General features: G+C 40.2%; 1 protein-coding gene and 1 long non-coding RNA gene across 3 annotated transcripts; one reads left to right on the forward strand and one right to left on the reverse strand.

The window, feature by feature from the left end:
* The first annotated feature begins 2,716 nt into the window (after positions 1–2,716).
* On the forward strand, positions 2,717–12,160 carry LMO2 (LIM domain only 2). Of its 2 annotated transcripts, none has more exons than XM_030560076.1 (4): positions 2,717–3,107; positions 3,191–3,368; positions 7,825–8,040; positions 11,191–12,160. In XM_030560076.1, the coding sequence occupies exons 1-4, from the start codon at positions 3,101–3,103 to the stop codon at positions 11,408–11,410; spliced, it is 621 nt and encodes a 206-aa protein (XP_030415936.1). In that variant the 5' UTR covers positions 2,717–3,100; the 3' UTR covers positions 11,411–12,160. The 2 variants fall into 2 exon arrangements, with proteins under 2 accessions (XP_030415936.1, XP_030415938.1); XM_030560078.1 differs by having other exon boundaries at positions 2,717–2,985.
* Positions 12,161–15,163: 3,003 nt separating this feature from the next.
* LOC115650324 lies at positions 15,164–18,631 on the reverse strand. The gene is made up of 2 exons (XR_004000067.1): positions 17,858–18,631; positions 15,164–16,222 (listed from the first exon to the last, which is right to left on the reverse strand). It is a non-coding gene; the product is annotated as an uncharacterized LOC115650324 (long non-coding RNA).
* Between the last annotated feature and the right edge of the window lie 2,176 nt (positions 18,632–20,807).

Below are 20,807 nucleotides of genomic sequence, written 5' to 3' on the forward strand. Positions count from 1 at the left end.
CTGCCAAGCCTAGAGGTGCCGGGCTCAGCCCTGGCAAGCCCTGGCACAAATTAAGCACAGTTTATGGAAATTCCACTCAGACAAATCCTGCTGTCTGGTGCATGCCCATCAATGCAGGCTACTTCTTCTTGACAATTTGTCTTCAGCCACTATGCTGTCTGCAAAGTGACCTTCTTTTGGTTTTGGAAATTGCACCTGTCATATGGAGCCTAACGTTACTTTGTGTCTTTGTAGTGCAGTATATTTAAGGTACCATGACAACTTTAATCCTCATGCAGTATTTCCTGATTACTGTTTGTTTAACTAGATTGAGTTCAAGCAGCACTCTCTCACTAAGAACAGTGAAACGAACATTTGTTATCTTACACACCACCAAAGTGATCTGCTTTTTCCTCTGTCTCCAGTTCTCTCCGCCCTACCTTCTGCTGACAGCTTATCTCCATGGAGAATAGGGAGACTGAGAGAGCTTCTTCTTCTGGTGGTCATCATGCTTTTCTTTAGACTTGCAGATAGGTGCTATCTGTAAGAATCATGTAACGCCATCAGCACTTTCACAGACTATCTCCTTAAGCAACTGAGCATATCACCTTCTTTAGGCATATTGCCCAGCATCTGAAAGCCTGAGTCAAACCCTGTACCTGAAATGCATATACAGCCTGCTTCAGCTTCTTAGCCAAATGCTTTGAACCTTGTTCAGCCATTTCCAGATGGGACAGGTTCTTATTGGTTAAGGGTTTGATCCTGCAGGATGCTGAGTGCTCTTGCCTTGCGAAACCCTTAAGCACATATGGTATCTAATTTACTTCAATGAGCCTTCTCTACTTGGAAGCCAGCTTCAGGCCTGGCCTGAGGTGGCCGACTGAGGTCAGTAGCCTCACCGCAGTGCTCCATTCCTGGCATGATTGAACAGTAAATGTTTCTTTCAAAAGTAGTCTACCCATTGTTAGGTTTGCATTGAGTGATTTTCTCTTTGGCAGGACTGTGTCTAATAGGCTTTTCCTGTAAATATGTGCACTGTATTGGGGTTTTTAAATAATTAAATAATTAAATTTTATTTAAAAAAAAAGAAAAGAAAAAAAACAGTCTTTTGGAGCTAGAATTTTGAATATTGACTGTCTTTGAGAGCAATCCCATCTAGAACATTTTACTTCACACATGCAGTGATAAGGTTATTTTCACAACCAATCTATGCTTTATTAAAAAAAATTAAGCTACAAAATTATATGACCTTCTGCTGGGCATAGAGGATCAAATGCAAGATGCAGGTGATCCGACTGGAGGCCAGTCAGTGGCCTCATAGCAGTGCTCCATTCCTGGTAGGATTGAACTCTTGGTCCCTTGCTTTTTTAAACTTTAATTTTAAAAAATGCTCTCATGTTTGAAGTCCTTACATTTATTCTTGGTCCCCCTTAAAATTCAGTTGCTAATCCTTCAAGCTATCTTAATAAAGGCCCCAGCAGTTTAATTATTCTCTCTTTCTGGAAGGTTTACTTTTTGCTCCTGATCATAGTTAATATGTCTGACATGAAATATTTATATCACCATTCCATCCTGCCGAGGAAGACTAAATGCTTTTTCCTTTAGTAAAAAATGATGGATTTTGAATGTGACTATCATACTGTAACTTTAAAGCATATTGGACACAGTATATTTAAATAAAATGGATGGATGTTTCCTAATGATCAAAGATGACTTCAGAGATTTGTTACGGCCTGATCCAACCCCCCTTGAAGTCCATAGGTGTCTTTCAGCTAACTTCACTGGATTTTGGATCAGACCCTTAATGTTTCTCTGGTGTTATTGCCCCAGTGACCAAAAAACTGGATCAAGGGGTTAATAAAAGGAGACTGGGGTAATAAAAATAGACCAAATATATTCCTGAATGGAAATCAATATATAAGTGAACTATTTCTCTCATTCTTCACTCAGACTTTATTTCTGATCTTTTACATCACAATTACTGGAGCAGATGGTTTATCTAATCCAGGGCCCTACCTCCAGCAGTGGCCAGTACCTAATGCTTCAGAGGAAGGCAAAATGCTGTAATTGCAGTAGTAGGTTTAATTTATCTGGTGTAAATCACTCTGCTCCAGGATACACTGCAGAGAACTATCCTGCCTTGAGGGAGAGTAAGGGATGAAGACTGCCAAGGGGTGGGGAGATAGCTGAAATGGTCACATAGGTTCCCATCTCTAGTGTTTATGTGATTAAGTACAGATCAATAACCTCCCACTCCAGAGCTTTTCAAGCTAATTAGCAGCAAACAGCAATAAAGTATAAATTTGCTATACTACCCATCATGAACTAGGTGAGGATCAATTGTGCTGATACCTGATGACTATCAAACCGTAGAAGAAAAGAGGCAGAGACATAGCTTAGTTGGCTCATAGCTAGGTAGATAATAATAGTAATATTTAGTTCTTACATAATGCTTTTTATTTTTGGACCTCAAAGCACTGAACACACACACACAGCAAGCGAGCGAGAGATGCAATTACCCTAGAGTGCTTTTGGTAATATGTGGTTAAAGATGCCAGTAAAAATAGTACTGGGTACTTGATACAAGCCCAGAAGATCGTTTTCAGGCTGCATATCTGTTTGTTCGATCGCTGCAAAACTGTATCGTAATCTTAAATTGCACAAGGTTGTAAAAATGCAAACTCAGCTCCCCAGTACGGACTCTTTGGCGAGGTTGCTACTGGCCCTTTAAGAAGCCAACTCAGTCGTGATGCTGCTGTTTGTGTTGCTAAATCCCCCGGAGTCCAGTTAAGAAATGGGCAGCTGTCTCTTTAAGTGTGATTTCCTTCTATTGTATTTGAATCGTGATCAGGAAAAAGGAAATGAAACCAGAGACTCGGGGCTGAGCTAAATAATAATAAGGATGATGCTGATCTCTGCATCTGCGGCATATGCACCTATCTCAGTCTAGAGCATGTACAGAGCTGTCCAGGCAGAAGGCATAAGCAAAGCAAAGGGGACTCCAGGGTAAGCAGCAGTGACAGCTGAGACAGTCTGTTTCCATCAGTGATCTGAACAGCAGCAGCAGCAGCAGCAGCTGGGGCTGCCCAGCCACGCAGCAAACAGGAGGAGCATTGCAAGGATGGGAGGTTAGATCCTAAGGGTCAGCCTTGCGGAGACATAACCCAGCAGCAGCAGCAGCCCATATTTCTTTCTCTCTTTGGTGTTGCAGGAGGAAATCCTGTGAATGTCATTGGGGGGTGGAGGGGAAACTCAGCTGGTGAAAAGGCATCAGGAGCAGACAGCCTTTGTAAGGGCAGAGCGGGCAGATCCTACCAGAGACACACTACAAAGGAACGAGCCCTGCCAATGTCATCAGCCATCGAGAGGAAAAGCCTCGATCCTTCCGAGTAAGTGGCCTTTTTTCTTTCCTTACCCCTTCTGCCTTTTGATGGATATTGAGCTTCTCCAACAAATGGGCTTGAAAAGGACTTTATGAGCTTCAATAGTCCTTTATTATTGTTGTTGTTAATTATTATTATTTATTTTGTGTAAGCACCAGTTCTGGGGAGATGCTTTGGAGATCTCTTTCTGGTAGAAGGTGGTTCAGAAATATACTAGGGCTGCTTTTACCTTCAAAATAATATCCCTGCATGCAACAAAGTCCTGAGTACCCCCACAACCTTGCTGCCATTGTAATATATTACAACCTGGGTAGATTTGGTAGTGTGTCACTTTGGTGCATGTAATGGGGAGGTTTGGTAGATTTCATTGAGCTGGTGCTGGACTAGGCAACCTCTGTGGATATCAGTGTGCTAATCATGTGGATGGCAGCACCAACCCAGAGCATCCAGTTCCCCATTTTGAGCTGAAAGCAAATTATAGATTCATCAGATTTCTCAGGTTTTGTGAAATACCAGCCAGTATAAACCTCCTGTTTGAAAAAATCTAACAACCTTTAAGATCAGTACATTTCTCCCTCCCCACTTCTTGAGATTCAGTGATGCTGATGAGAGTAATTTAGACATATTGGGTGCATAATACTTTCCAGAACTTAACTTGTTTTCAGTCTCTGCTCCATGTTTAATCTGCCGAAGTAGCTGACTAGTCTGAAAGGTCAGAGCTGTTATCTGATGGTGTACAACTTCCACATTTTCATACTACATGTCAGTTTGAAACTTTCAAAAAATTATAATGGTGGTGTGAGGGAGGGAGGGGTTCTGTACAAGGACCACGAATATATAAAGAATTGATACACAGAGGGCGTGGGAGGAGACATTTGTTCTCATGTGCCACCTTTGTGGAAGAGGTTACGTAAATTCAGTAACTGATTGTAGCATTATGATCTGGCTCTTTCAGTAGATTTCCTGGAGCCATCCATTCGGACACCAAGCACATGCAGGCATTTAGTGGCAAGAGAAGTGTTAATTCAGCTCCACAATGTGTGGTGTCATTCCACTGAATTGCAGGGCTGTACATCTCAAGAGCAGCATTAGATGCATTACACTTGTCTGTGTCTTGGGGTCACCGTGATATTGCAGAGAGAAAAAACACTTGTAAAGTCTCGGTTTTCGATGTAAAACTTAAAATATTATTTCCCCCTATAAACTTAATTAATTTGGGCTTTGTTTCCTGTAAATTATTAAGAATGTTGTCTTCCGAAGCCCTAATCTAATACGTGTAAAACATAACACACATGGTCCAAGGCAGTTAATATGTCATATCAGTTATTTTGCATTTGTTACCATTTTTCTCATTTCCCATTGATTTTTAAGGAATTGTAATTTAACCTTCTAGGTACTTTTTTTAAGGTTTCAACTAAAAGTAGTAGCAATATTTATTTATTTATTTATTTACCTTCTTTATATTCTAGTGAATAACTGCTGGGTATGAAATCCAAGCACATAGAAAAGCTAATGCATGAAACAGAAATTCTATTAAAAATAAACATAGAATCATAGGTTCCAGCAGGGCTGGAAAGCAGCTCAAGAGACCATCTGCCAAAGTGTAAGATTGTAGTACCTGACTTGGGCTTTGAAATAACTAACTCATGGTTCCTGATATTGGTTCATGTATGTGTACATCTGAACTCCCAAAAGAAGGGATGCATTTATTGTGGAAAAGCTGCTTCCTTATCTCCTCATATCCCTAAAATATTTTTGTGGACCTATAGGGTTTACTGCAGATGATCACAGTGCTTTGTTCTGTAGCTATAATACCCTGTTTATATTATTTGGCTTATCTGTGTTGTTTAGTGCATTGATGTTTTCAAGCCAGCCTCACAGAAATATCATGCATTCCTTTATCATCTATCTATCTATCTATCTATCTATCTATCTATCTATCTATCTATCTATCTATCTATCTATCTATCTATCTATCTATCTATCTATCTATCTATCTATCTATCTATGTGATTGGATGGTACTAAGAGTAGCACTTCATGAAAAGCACAGGCACAGAGGTACAGGCAGTCATCGACTTTATGATGTTCGAGTTACAATGAACTGCACTTACTGTGGTTCTACATTGATACTCTGATTTGACTTATGACTGTAGGTTTCAAGTTTACGATGCTCAGTCCCGCATAGAGTAGATTCTGAGTTACGATGCAATTGTAAGGAATTGCCTCTATATGCTTTGAAATTCTGGGGTCTAATCCTTTGCCTGTAGAAACTCCTATTGACTTTACAGGCAATACTGGGCTGGCAGGTGTGGACTGCAAGTCGGAAGAATGTTAGGACACAGCTATATAAACTGTGAAAATGGAAGTGCGTAAGAGCGGATGCTATCATATGACTGAATTCTGAAGTCAGAGAGAGCTTTGCCTAAGTAAGGACTGCAGTCTTTAGGATGGAAGTTCTGGGGCACTATACATTTTTCAGACACTGAAGAAAGTCATTTTTGACTAGGAAACTGTGTTTTCCAGTAAGTGAAGGTGGCAGAAAAATGTTAGTTTCTCTGGCCTGTTGGAAATGCTAAACAGACAGATTTCTTTCTGGCAGTGTAGTTACATTCTGTCCTCACCAGTCCAGTTGCCGTTGCCGTTGCGGTATGTAATAAAAGCAAATTGTCCATAGATTGTGATATCAATAACTGAATAAGGTACTTAAGAATATTGGGCTAGATTCTGCCAGGTGTTGAGGGCTCTGTCTCTGATTCAGGAATGCACTTAAGCATGTGCATCTGAGTAGTTGAATTCAATGACTGGTCACATGCTTAAAGTTAAGCATGTGCTTAAGGGTCTAATCCTGTGGACTCATATTTCCACTGACTTCAATGAGCATTGGATGAGGCCCTACATGCTTTGCTGGATCAAAGCCAGGGTACTCAGCACCTTGCAGGATTAAGCCCATAGGCGATTCTTTTAATTTTTTGCCAGTAGTGTTTCTGGCAGAACTTGAAAAGTGGTGCAAACAGGCAATGGTGAGACTTTCTTAAAGTGTATTTGCAGAAAATTATGGCTTCATCCCCTGTATTAGTAGATCCATTCCTTCTTGTTCTTGTTAAAAAATTATGAGGTGTCAGACTGGTATAGGAACAAAATACCGTGGATGAATATTTGCTTCAAAAAAAACCCCTTAAGGTACTACCACAATACAGTTTTGGCACAGTACTACCTGAGTTTCCTCTCATGCACACGTATATAAATTAGGAGTAACTCCTTGAAGTCAGTGCAGTTATACTGGTGTAAAACCAGTGAAGGTAAGATCAGAGTCAGACTCATGGTTGCATTAACCAGGTGGAAAAAAGTATTGTAGTAAGGTTGGGTGAAATTCTGGCACCACTGAAGTCAAGAGCAAAACTTCCATTGACTTCCATGGGGCCAGAGTCTTGCCTATTGTATTTATTCACTTTTAATGCTATTCAAACAGATGCCACCTTCAGGCTTAGCCTTCAAATGTACCTTCCTGAAAGGAAAGTTTCATTCCGTGCAACAATCCTGGAGGACTCTTAGTATACATCTTCTAATCCTGCAGCCCTTTTTAAGGCAGAATTCCCACTGATTGCAGCAGCTCCGCAGAATGAGCACTGCAGGTTCAAGCCCACAGAATGAGTGTGTATTTTTTTTAAGAGTGCAAAATTGTTTTACAATCTTCAGCAATCTATAGATGGATCTTGGGGTTTATACGGTTTGATAGGTGTCCCTTTTAAATGCTTACTGATAAACATACTAATTTTATTGAAAAACACTATGTAAGCTGTCCCTTTCATGGTAGGGAAGGCATTGCTACATTTTGCTGTGGATAAAAGGGAACTACTTTAAAATAGCAAAATGATGATAAAAAATCTCAGGACTTAATGGTTGTCTCTAGGTCGTCATCAGCATATGCAGAAGCACAACAGAACTTCACTGGGACAGTGAATCCCAACTCTCTTCTTCAAAAATCACTGTCTCTTACCTCCTGTGTTAAAGGACAATCTTGTTTATTTTATAGCAGTGTGGTGTCTGTGACTCATAGTTGGACATTTTTATTCTCTTCAGTAGAGGGCAGTGGTGTATATATATACAGACAATTCATTTACAATATGTTAAATGTGTTTACTGCAATGAACAGCTAGAGGATGTACAGATTGTCATGTTTGCAACTTAGTCTTTTCACAAGAAGAAACAAAGAATTAACAATGTTTTTGCCACCTTTGGTGATTTCCTAAATATTAGGCTGTTCTGTTTTTAAAACAAATGAAAAAAGCCTACTCCTGCTCCCACTGATAACAAGGAGGTGAAGTGGGCTGCCATTGACTTCAATGGGAGAATAATCTGGCCATAATTCCTGTTCTAATTAGGCGACTGATTTGATTTTTTTCTTGTTTGGCTGAGTTTAAAGGGCTTTCCCTTCTCCAACAATTGTTTCATTCTCTCAGGGAGCCAGTGGATGAAGTGCTCCAAATCCCCCCTTCACTGCTGACATGTGGAGGTTGCCAGCAGAACATTGGGGACCGTTATTTCCTGAAAGCCATCGATCAGTATTGGCACGAGGACTGCCTCAGCTGTGACCTGTGTGGATGCAGGCTTGGAGAGGTGGGGAGACGATTGTACTATAAACTGGGCAGGAAACTCTGCAGGAGGGACTATCTCAGGTACAGAGTCTTCCTACCCTATACTAGCCTGTCCTAACTTGCTTTCTTCTGTAATTTCAGGTTTATTTAGATATTTATAATGAAGCTAGAATCCCTAATGATGTTGCAGCACAAGAATCCATGAAGAGATTATATTGAATAATTTATTTCTAAAATATAAATGCTGAGGGTAGTCACAGTGGTTGCACCACCTTTTGCTAAGTGGTGCTTCCTGATGTGGGAAGCTAAGCAAAGCTGAGTTGTGTTAGCATTTGCGTGGGGACACCTTGAGTATGTGCTGAAGAGTCAGAAAGTGTTACTCTTCCCTCTGAGTCAATGCCCCAGCATAGTTTTAGAGGAGTTGTACTTCTGCAGGTGTTGCCTTTCTGATGCAATGTTTATAGTAACTGAGGCCTAAAGCAGTGGTCTCCAAACTTTTTCGATCGCACACCCCATCAGTAAAAAATTTTTTTGAGCATGCACCCCCGGCTCCCGGCCGAACTGTCGAAGCACCAACAACAAAAAAAGTAGTTCAGACTCCCGGCTGAACTGCCGAGGGCGGGGGGGCGGGTGAGAGGGCGGGAAAGGCCTTTTGGACTCCCAGCCAAACTGCTGAGGGAGGGGGGGCGGGAAAGGCTGCTCAAACTCCCGGCCGAACTGCCGAGGGAGGGGGGGGAAAAAGCTGCTCGGACTCCCAGCCGAACTGCTGAGGGAGGGGAAGAAAACAAACAAAAAAAAGCCGCTCGGACTCCCGGCTGAACTGCCAAAGGGAAAAAAAAAGCTGCACAGCTCCAGTGGTGCTCCTCCTGCCACGCACCCTGAGGGATTCTCTTGCGCATCCCCTTTGGTGCGTGCACCCCACTTTGGAGACCACTGGCCTAAAGGTTGAGTGCATATAAAAGATCTTCTGCCTCTATTGTAAGAATAAGGTATCCTGGTGCCTAGCCAAATTTCCTCTTCCACAGTATAATAATACCACATGGAAAAGAGATGTTTTGCTTTGCTACTCTCTATGTGGGGGAAGAGAGGTGTTTTGCTGTGCAATAACTGTGATTTGAGTATCAGTTTTTAAAGTTCTCTAGGACCCTTCAGGCTGAAAGGCACTGTGCTGTTTACATTTATTATAATAATTATGGCCCAATTCAGGAGAACTTGAAATCAATATAATTTAAGCATGTGCATAAAGTTAAGCACATGCCTAAGCATTGTCCTGAATAGAATGGATTTAAGCATTTGCTTTAGTGTCTTGCTGAATCTGATCCTATAAGAGCACCTGTTACAGTTTTTGAATTAGTGGATCCTTGCCCATCTTTGTCCTTATACATTTTGACAAATCAGATGAATAAAGATTACTATATTATTTCCCAATAACTTGATAACAAAGAACCTGTGTGTTCTTGATTACAATTAAAGTGTATTGCACCTTCTACATCATTTGTTATAATATATCCTTTGAGCTCTAGGAGCTGGGGGAATGGAATAAGTAGGAACTCCACTTTTCTCTCCCACACCAAGCTTTTTACGGTCTAGTTTTATATTGAACCTGATATTCCTTACACAAAACTCACTTTAAGAGTGTAGGTAATTGGGAGGTGGAAAGAGTAGAGTTCCTTGTAATTTTATCTCAGCTTTTCCAATGGGAGTTTTGCTAGAGACTGGAGGTTGGACCCCAATAGTGGCTTAAACTGTACATCTCCATTATATGAAACATTCTAACATTGATCCAGTCCCATGTGCACTTGCCAAATATTTATTAATGGAAGAATAACAGGCTATGGGAACAAAATTAATGTGTTTTCTGTACAATGAGACTGCATGTTTTCAGAAATGAAGCATTTCACAACCTTATCAGTATCACTTTCATTAGGCAGAAGTGAACAGCGACATCTCCTGGTGGACAAGAGAAATTATTTCTTTTTCCATCAGAGATCGGAGTCTAATAGGTTTTTTTGTCTTTCAAACCTAGTAGGTTACTTGAAGCAGGCACAGCCTGTGATAAACACAGTAAAAATATGGGAAATGGACTCACTAGTTCTAAAATTAATGCGGCAAATCAGAGAACTTAAACACACAAGCAAATATTTCAGATAAATAATATTTCTGAATTTCTCTCTTTCTTATTAAAAATAATACATTACTGTTTATATATTAATTATAGGGTTTTTAAACTCTGAAAGCTGCGGCCTACAGTAGAAGATGACATTACATTATGACAAATAGCGGAATAGGTCATAGTGTTCCAGCTGAAAGTAGTGCATTTGTGAGAGGGATAAACATGTTGTGCATGCATTAGAGAGTCCTTTCAATAGACAACCCAATAATTATGGTCTCAGTAGGGTTTCTTAATATGGCTTAAAGAGCAATGCAGATCATTAAATCCTTTGGACTAAAATGGATTTCTAGAGGGTTGTAGGGTCCAGCTCCTGAAACCTAGCAGGAGTGGTTTTATGAGTAGAGAAGCATTTGAGCTTTTTAAAAATGAGGAGCTGGTGGCCCCTTAAAGACCAACAGATTTATTTGGGCATAAGCTTTTGTGGGTAAAAAACCCCATGAAAGCGTATGCCCAAATAAATCTGTTAGTTTTTAAGGGGCCACTGGACTCCTCGTTGTTTTTGTGGATACAGACTAACATGGCTCCCCCTCCCATATTTGAGTTTAAAGGAATTCCAAATACCCTGTAGAATCCTAAAACATAGCCTGCAGCATAGTGGTGACAAAACTGAGCAATGGCAAGATTTATCAATCAGCCGGTAATTTCTATTGATTGATTAGGAAAGATGCAAGTGAAAACAAGTATTAAGAGTGGAAAGAAAGTATTAGGGTGGTTTTAATTTATGGTCTGATCTAAAGAGGTTCAAATCTCATTGAAGTTGCTCATTGCCTTTCAGAATTAGGCCCTTACTTTGACCACAACAAACAGGTATATTCATTTAAAAAATAGGTGACACCCTTTGGTTCTTGGCAGATCACCACTCATGCTGGAAAGTTTTGAATGTCCCTGCTTGTTGGATTTCATCAAGCAAATGTTTAAACTTCTATGTATCTTACAATGCATGTGGCAAAAAGCCAATATTGTGCACTTCTTTTGTTTCAGTTCTCTCTCTATTTCCCCCAGCCTCCCTTTTCTCCAAGGAAACTTTGCATAACTCTTTGTTGTTGTTGTTGTTTTAGACTTTTTGGCCAAGATGGCCTTTGTGCTTCCTGTGACAAGCGAATCCGGGCCTATGAGATGACTATGCGAGTGAAGGACAAAGTATACCACCTGGAATGCTTCAAATGTGCTGCTTGTCAGAAACATTTTTGTGTCGGCGACAGATACCTCCTCATCAACTCAGACATAGTATGTGAGCAGGACATCTATGAGTGGACTAAGATAAACGGGATGATATAGCCAGGACATGCCACATAGGCATCAAGAGGTATCTTCTGGGTGGCACAAATGCAGAGCTGCAATGAGGAAATAATCACTCAAACTATGTGCTTTGTCTAAACTGGGAGGGAAAAGACCACAGTGTAGGCCCTTTTGAGACAGTGCTACATGGAATCTAAACTACAAGCAATAGCAAATAGACTGACTTCTATTAGCAAAGGCGTATTGACAATAACTGACATTATCAGCCATGTAGGCGAGAGTTGGGGAGCAAATACATTGTGATAATGGATTCTCATAACTGGAAATGCAGTAATGACTTGTTGAGTAAAGAGACATTATGACTTTGACACTCGCAGACTAGGATTGTGCAATTGATTTTTCTTCCCATCTTTTCTAGTTACTCTGTTTAGACAATAGTTTCCAATATAGATATAAGGAAGGACACTGGTGATGAAGAGTCAGTCAGAGTCTCCAAAGCCTTAAGCTTTGTGCAGGAGAGTAAATGGTTCTTTTGCATGGAAATCTCTCCCTCTCCCCTGAGAATGAAAAGTGCACCATCTAGCCCCAAACAATTATTTCAATAAATTCTCATGAATAGCTGTTTTCAAGCAGCACTGTTTGAAGGTGAGATGCTCCATAGATCATTTCTGTACAAATATAAATCTAAAGAGTTGTTCAACTATTTTATTAATTTAGATTATATCAATAAACTATTTGTTTTGTGTGTCGTACAAACCTGAATGCTTTAATAAAAACAACAGAAGGTTTGAGCATTGTTATTTCTTTCGATAATGTACAACCATTTGGACATGAGTTTGCTTTTGCATCAGTATTATTTATTTCATTTATTTGCACCATGGCTGCATTTGCCTACCTTTGGTGCACAGCTGATTCTTATCGATCTACTGAAGGGCATATTCCAAAGGGACGTGCTTCAGTCTAAGGCAGTGACATAAGAACCCAGGTTGCTTTGAATGAGTTTTGTGTAGCTCTTCCTGAGGAGGGAGAAAGTAAGCAGTGATGGGGGACACTGGATGTTCTGGAGCTGGCTGCCAAGCAAAGAAAAACATTGTTGGGCTGCTTCATAACAAAGACAGAACCCAACAGAGTCCATGAGGGACAAGGATCTCCTAAGAATGTGGTTGGACCTGATTTTCTCATCTGCACATGTGTCATTCCTGCACCTAATGCAACAGATCTGTGGCCACCCAGGATTCACCATGTTTAGAGAGAATGAAACTCCATCCCTTCCAGGGCCGCCCAGAGGGGGGGGAGGGCAAGTGGGGCAATTTGCCCCAGGCCCCAGGCCCTGCAGGGGCCCCACGAACACTGGCCCAGTGGCAGTCCGGGTCTTTGGCCGGCATTATGGTGGCGGGGGGCCCTTCAGTGCTGCCGGAGACACGGAGAGATTGAAGGGCCCCCCTACCGCCAAAGTCCCAGACCGCCACCGGGTAAGTACAAGCGCCGCAGCTCCCCCGCTTTGCTCCAGGCCCCCTGAATCCTCTGGGCGGCCCTGATCCCTTCTTGCAAAACCATAGTCTCTTGACATAAAGGTAAATCTCTTTTTACTGTAGCAGTATTAAGGCTTATGACAAACACTTGAGTAGGTCTGACATTCCATTCAGTAGAAAGTAGTTGCGAAAATTCACACTAGGCAATACTAGCGTGTAACTAAGTGAGTCCAAGGCTCTCAGTGCATGGTGCATCTGCCTGTCTGATGGTTTTCAGCAGAGCTATTACCATTCACCACATGCTGTCACTGACCCCTAATTTTACAATTTATATTCTCTTCTTTGATATAGCCACTGGTGTTGAGGGGCAGTAAGACAGCAGATCTCCCTGTAGCCACAGAACTGGGGATCCAAGAATAAAGAGCATAATGAAGACATGGAAGAAGGGAGACAGTGTGGCCAGATAGTGCTACTGTGGTCCAAATATTCTCAGTTCATTGCCCTGGGAGCCATAAACAGCTGATATATTTTAGCAGCCCTACCACAGCTTTACACTATGCTCAAGGTATGGCAGGCATAGAACCAGCCTCCGGACCAGGGAGCCATAGCTGTGACCTCCTCACACCCTCAGCAGCACCTAGCAAATACCGAGCAAAGCTGAGAATCTAGGCCTTAGTATTCTTCTCCTTGAGTCCACACATCCTACTGACACTGTTTCCTAATACATTGGGAAGCGCTTGGCACCGCCTATGGTCAGCATCTCTACCACAAACAGTGAGATGATCATCTTCTACTAGTCCATGGCAAGATAGATGTAAGGATGCTAGCTACAAACGATAAGGTTGTCCCTTGCTGTATTCGCCGATCAGTGACCTATAGCAAAGAAGACTACATAGGAAAGAGCATCTTCTGTGTGATAGTACAGAGAAGTAAGCACTAGGCATTCTGGACCTTTGGTGTGTCAGACTCACCTGCTGGCTGAAGGACCCCTGACTGGTTGCCATGTGTTTTCATTAGGCTGTAGATTGCTGCTGCTTAAGAACCTTGGTTGACAGTTATGATTACATTAGCAGAAACAGGTAACAAAGTTAGGTTCACTTTAACAGAAGTAAGCACTGTGTTTTTGGCTTCCCTGTATTGCTACAAAAGAGGTATTGAACTGGATTCAGATCTCATTTAGGATGATGTAAATCCAGGATGAATAATTCCACCAAAGATCATGGTGTTACATCAGTATAAAACCAGTGTGGTGAAAGCAGCATCAAGATAATTATCTCCAAAGAAGGGAAAGCTTTGATAATTATTTCCTACTCATTTAAGGGTGTATAATTTGTGAGTTTGACTCATACATTGGACATCCCTTAAAAAGGATTAACTTCAGAGATCCTATCTCATATAGATGTTTGTCTGAAATACTCGTATAAATAATTTTATTACTAGCTAGATTGATACTGAATAGTTTGATGTTGAATCATGATTTCAATAGTCCATGTAAATAAAGTGGGTTTAGTGTTTACAATAGGGTCTGGTAGTCAGAAGATCTGTATTCTGTTTCCACCTCTGAGAATGATTTCGTGTATGACTTTTGGCAAGTCACTCAAATATTCTGCAGAATATTTACATCATCCTAAATTTCCCATCTGTAAAATAGGGATAATAACACTTACTGGCTTTTGTAAAGTTTCTTGTTTACAGGGGAAAGATTTTTCAGTATAACCTAAAATATGAATTTATTTAGATATAGTTATACTAATATAACACAGCCCTTCCTCCCTATCCACTTCTGTGGACATTTATTCTCATATAAGATCAGTTTTTTGGTTTAGCTTGTCACCCGGGAAAGGGTTTAAGCTAAATTGTAAAAAGACTCTCTTAAACCAGAATAAGGGGGCTATGGTGGTATAACTGCATGTGTATAACCGTACCAATATAACTGGTAAAACTTTCCTATAGCTATATGTCCTTACACATCCTGGAGCAGGGAGTATGCATGTGTGTGTTGGGGGAGGGAAGGTGTGAGAGGAAAGTAGGTAATTGAAAAGCAACTGTAACATTTAAGATAATACATGTTCCACCCCACCTGATCCTACAAGAAACTTTATTGTACACATTCCTGCCAGTTGCTTTTTGCTGCTAAACTCTCCATTTCTTACCCCTCTGTGTGTAGATTACACTCATTTTGCTCACCCAATGTATGCCAAATTGATGCAAGTTACCCTTTACAATTTATACCAGTTTTTTGACGCACCAAACTGTATCTTATACCATCCTGAAGTCATTAGTGAATTTGATTCCTTAGATCCTTGTGAAAAAGGCAGTAGATGTCCTACTCCTTTAATAGAAAGGACCAATACAGTGATGGGGTTAACTTGGGAAGCATCTCAAACATATCACTTTCACAAGTATATTCCTTAAAACAGGGCATGTCTCCAGCAATTACGGGAAAATAAAATGTTCCATCACCAACAACAAAAATGAAAACAGGTGATTTCAAAGTAGTAGAAGTAGCATAATTATATGGATATTACTTCATCAGCTGATGTTCAAATGCATTGTCCTATAGATGTGTTTAATATCAGTATCATTCAACATTTTCTTTCATTGTCCAATTATTCAGTGTCATGGCAGAAAGATGAGAATAGTGCCAGCAATATCACTTTTTAGTTTTGTGCCCTTGAATAAAAGCAATAAGAGCCCAGCATAATAGAGTTTTCAGTAGAGAGACTAACTGGGAAGCAGTTGCTAATGCAATATCTTTCATGAGTACAGGGTACTGCAGCTGTCTCTCCCATCTCTTTTCTCAAGGTAATACCATGCTTCCGATTGTCATTATAGTCAAGAAACAAATTATTTGAATTCTGGACACATCAGCACAAAACTGAAGGCTCCCTCATTTCATAGCCTGCTTGGAAAAGAGTATTGCAGTCTATCATTCATTTATACAACTGCCAGTCTGATGCTGTAAATTTAGAAAAGAAGACAGTCTGAAATGCTGCACTTTAACATGTCTTTCCATTCCTGGAATACCCTCTCACCACCCCCTGCAGATATAAGGTAACATTTCACCTCTGAGAGCCAACGCTTTTAAACATCTGCCAGGATGCACATAGACTGTGCATGGCCCGTATTTTAATTGAAAATGAAAATATGCCTCCTATTAATTGATTACAGTGACTTGTAACACTGAAGGAGATTCATGATTCTTGGAAAAAATAATCTACAAAGATTTCTGTTGCTCTATAAATACAATGCAGCCTCAACTGATTTCATTTGCAGCAGGTTCATCTCCTTCGTAGAAGACACTACACAGCAGGCAATAGAAATTTTAATGGACACTGGAACAATTCATCCATCCCTCTCTTCCATGACAAACAAGAAACTACACAAAGATATAAAAAGAGAGATTGGGACACTGTATCAGAGAACATAAAAGATAAGGTCATTAAATTATGATTCAAAGGTAGTATCAAATACATGAATGGTAAACTGATATAAATATAAGACTAATCATAAACATCCTGTGTCATCCTGCTGGGAGTTGTTCTGTTCCAGCCTAATGAGAAGGTGTCTCTGTGAAAGGTACCTAATAAACCAAAAAAGCTCTGTGAATGTCATTTAATAAATGTACAGCGCATGTCTATGACACTGTCCTTCCAAGGACCTCCAAACATTTTTAATGGAGGCTTTTATCAAATTAAATATAAAAATTATTAATAATACATGTTCAGATACCAGCATGACAGGCACTTGGTAAAAACTATTGACTTTAGTGGAACTAATAGTATGTAAAGTTAAGCACATGCATAAATGTTAGCAGATTTAGAGCCTAAATCTCTGTGAGAATATATGTACTTCTCAGGATATACTTCTTGTATAAGACAGTTTGTTGCCTTTAAAGTGGTATGGATGAGAGAACTGCTGAAGTTTAAGGGTTCTGGCACCCATACCATCAACTAGAGAATCCCCTTTTGCTAGAATAAACACACCTGATTAAATGTACTACTTGATTCCTCCCCCACCCCAGCAATTGTAGTCATATATTCATTGTTTGTTGCAATGCTTACAAACCCTTAATCTGTGTTCCTAGCCAGGAGTGTGTAGCAGCAATGTCTATTTCAGCTGTTTAAGACTCCATCTAAGACTTTACTCAGTAGGAGAGCTGGACAAACATTTTCTATCTAAACTCTTTTTCAATGGAAAATTGGGTTTTTGACTAAACAAAATTTTCTGCTGAAAGCACTTCATGTTAAAAAATTAAATCCAAATTTTTGGTTTTCAGCCAAAATGTTTTTGGTTTTTCAAAAAAAAAATTCATTTTTTTCTGTAAAAAAAAACCCAAAAAACAGTCTCTGATCATCTCTACTTGATTCCCAATGTAGCCTGAGATTTTGCTATACTGGTCAGATTTATTCGTGGCATAGCTCACTTGAAGTTAATAATGAAGGATGAATTTAGCCGTAGAGATTTTAGTTACATGTAGGTGCCAAGCCAGGGGGATGTTGTAACATAGCTACTAGAATCAGTGGATAGAGACCTTTGTTCTACCACATTCAGTTCTCCTTCTTGTTTTGTAGGATTAGTTTGTGAGTGAAAAAGGTGAATGTAGTATGAAAGACAGGCCAGGCTTCTGTTGTTTTTTTTTTAATCCTCTAGCTTTCTGTTTAAAAGATAAAATAGTAAAAACATTACTCCTGTGTAAAAGCTACTGTAGATGGTTGCCAGGCTACTAATGATTGGATGGGCCAGATAAGCCAAGCCCTGCTGGAAGCACAAGTGCACCAGGTTAACAAATGGGAAGATGAGGCACAAGAAACAGGATTTTAAAAAAAAAAGCAACTGCAGAAGTAATAGCCTAGTTCAGGAAGTGTTAGTGATCACTTTATAGTAGAAGCTCCTTATGGTAGAATTTACAGTTAGTACCTTTTTTTTTTTTTATAAAGACAACCCAGACAGTTAGTCTCTATGACATATGGTGTCAGTAGTGAGAAGAATTTTTTTCCCTGATTAATATTACCAGTCCAGTCTGTATCTGTTGGAGCAGTAGTTCCTTTGGTATAGCCCTTCCAGCAGCTTTAGCTAAACTCTCTTCCAGCACCTCAGCTGAGCAGGTACCTTTCCCCTGGCTGGCAAGAAGCCATATAAAAGTCCTTCTGCTGGGGAGTTTAGCTCCCAACTTTAGTCCCTAATGTTTTGATTTATAGTCCCCTGACTTTAGTATGGGGTGAGTTTGTTTCCATTTAGTATTGCATTCTGCCCTTCACACCATATATCTAAGGTGACCAGACAGGAATTGTGAAAAATCAGGACAGGGGGTGCGGGGGGGGGGCGTGATAGGAGCCTGTATAAGAAAAAGACCCAAAAATTGGGACTGTCCCTATAAAATTGGGACATCTGGTCACCCTACATATATCATTACCAATATATTTCAACAAAGCTGTTAATCAGCTATTTCTAACCTCCCAGTACTTTGAGATTCAGTTTCTTGGTTTACCTTTTTTAAAAAATGAATGACTAACCTAATTAAAATGGAACATTCCAAAATGGAAGTGAGACAGCTAGCCTCCAGCCAGTCAGGATCCCTCAGCAAGAGAGGGTTGCATGCAGTGGTTCTTACATACCACTAAGGTGATAGCTCCTTAAAATGTCTACGATGGATAGCAAGGTTCATCAAAACAAAGACACATCAGATCAGTGGGGAATTCTATTGCCTACGTCAGGGGTCGGCAACCTTTCAGAAGTGGTGTGCCGAGTCTTCATTTATTCACTCTAATTTAAGGTTTTGTGTGCCATTAAGACATTTTAACCTTTTTAGAAGGTCTCTTTCTATAAGTTTATGATATATAACTAAACTATTGTTGTATGTAAAGTAAATAAGGTTTTTAAAAGTTTAAGAAGCTTCATTTAAAATTTAAATTAAAATGCAGAGCTCCCTGGTGGCCAGGACCCAGGCAGTGTGAGTGCCACTGAAAATCAGCTCGCATGCCGCCTTTGGCACGCCTGCCATAGGTTGCCTACCCCTGGCCTACGTCTACACGACAGCCCCACAGTATAGACTAAAGGGATGTGAACTGCAGTGTGCACTTGCACGCTGCACTGTAACGCCCACATGTCCTGTTTAAAGAGGACTATGTTAATGTGAACTAGCTGCCTTTTAGTTTGCACCTAAAGTACAGCACATTAATGTGTGCTTCTTTTCACACCTTGTAGTCTGAACTGCAGGGCCCCATGGACATGTAGTTTACAATACCATTGCTACATTTTATATATGCTCAGGAGGTGAGTAAGCAAATAAGCCCGGGGATATCTTCCCTGAAATCCTTGGAGTTAGATGACAGATAAATTTGACCCAGTATGTGTATGAGGAGCATGCTGTTCAGTTGATAAGGGAACTGAGAATGAGCATCAGCATTCACAGTTTGTTTACATCGAAATAACTATTTTGAGTACTACTAGGAAAAGTGGCAGGGTCTGTGTTAGACAGATAAGAGTTTTTACCAGTTTAAACAGAGGTCATATGAGTGCCTCTGGGAACTTCAAGAGGAGCCCTTAGTGGGACTGGATGATTTAGGGGATTGTTAATGGGATCTGGAGCCTTTTAGCTTTATGTCACCTTTTCAAATCCAGCCCAAGTTGTTAGTAACCTGAAGTTTTCACTGTCTGATGACTGTTAGGTGGGCTCAGACTTGTTCCCACTGGACAGGTGTCTGTCTGATGATCCAAAAAATACCATCCCATTTGGGACTAATTGGCACCCTTGTTGAAAACTGCAACAAAGAATAAGTGTCCCTGAAAAGTAAGTTGCAAGTTTGCTCGAACAATTGGTCCTCTTGGGTCAGGGAGGAGCACAACAATGAGACACTGCACCTGTTCCCTGGATAAAAAAGGACCATCATTCTCCAGGACTTTCAATCCAGTACTAAATTCATGCATAAGTCAAGTCTGAGCACTCTCCAAGAGATCAAGAAAATGACACTGCTTTAAGCCTTGCTTTTAATGGGGGCCTTTTACAGTTGACAGATGCTTTTACAGTTGACAGTTGACAGGATGACCATATCATCCTATTAGCACCATAAATCACTCAAAGTGACAAATGCTGTAACTAAAATAATATTAAAAATATTCCTGAGGCTTCATTATTGTTTCCTTGACCCAAACTGAATGTGCAAATAACCTTTTTGTGCAGAATGTCACGTGAAATGTCTTTCACGAATCTCGTCAATGTTAGTCCAATGAAGACAAATATGTTAAAAAAAAAGATATGTGCATTGCTCTCAGATGAGTCTACTTACTGATTAACCAGTGCCTTGTGGTTTTGTTCAGCATTATTTGACTAATTAATATGTAAGCTCCTGAATGCAAGGACCCTGTTTTTCTCTGTTTTGTATAGTAGTACACTATGCATGCTCCATAAAAAATAAGTAAACCCTGACTGAGTTATTGGGTTGTTTTTGGTTTTGCATTTAATAATGTTAATATTTACAGTTGTAACAATCTCTTAAATTTTGATTTACATTAAACCTAAGAAAACCAGCTTAAAACTGAACATCCATTAAAACAGTAGTTCTGGTGACGCCTTTCACATAGCAAGCCTGTGAGTAGGACCCCCCCTATACATTTTTATATATTTAACACCATTATAAGTGCTGGATGCAAAGCAGGGTTTGAGGTGGAGGCTGACAGCTCGCAACCTCCCATGTAATAACTGTGCGACCCCCTGAAAGGTCCCAACTCCCAGTTTAAGAACCCCTGCATTAAAACATGGTTGTGATAATAATTTGTGCTCATGTGGAGCCCACCTTACTACAAAACTAGTTATGACTCACAACACGATCAGACATATGCAAGTGTTCTTAGACTCATTTTGAAGATGACAATCTAAGGTTTGGTAAGGTTAAATGACTTTCCACAGGTCTCACAGCAGCCTTAACTCTGAGCTGCGCAACTCAGGACAGAGAAGGGGCAAA

The sequence above is a fragment of the Gopherus evgoodei genome, chromosome 4, assembly GCF_007399415.2.
Source record: "Gopherus evgoodei ecotype Sinaloan lineage chromosome 4, rGopEvg1_v1.p, whole genome shotgun sequence".
Taxonomy (NCBI): domain Eukaryota; kingdom Metazoa; phylum Chordata; order Testudines; family Testudinidae; genus Gopherus; species Gopherus evgoodei.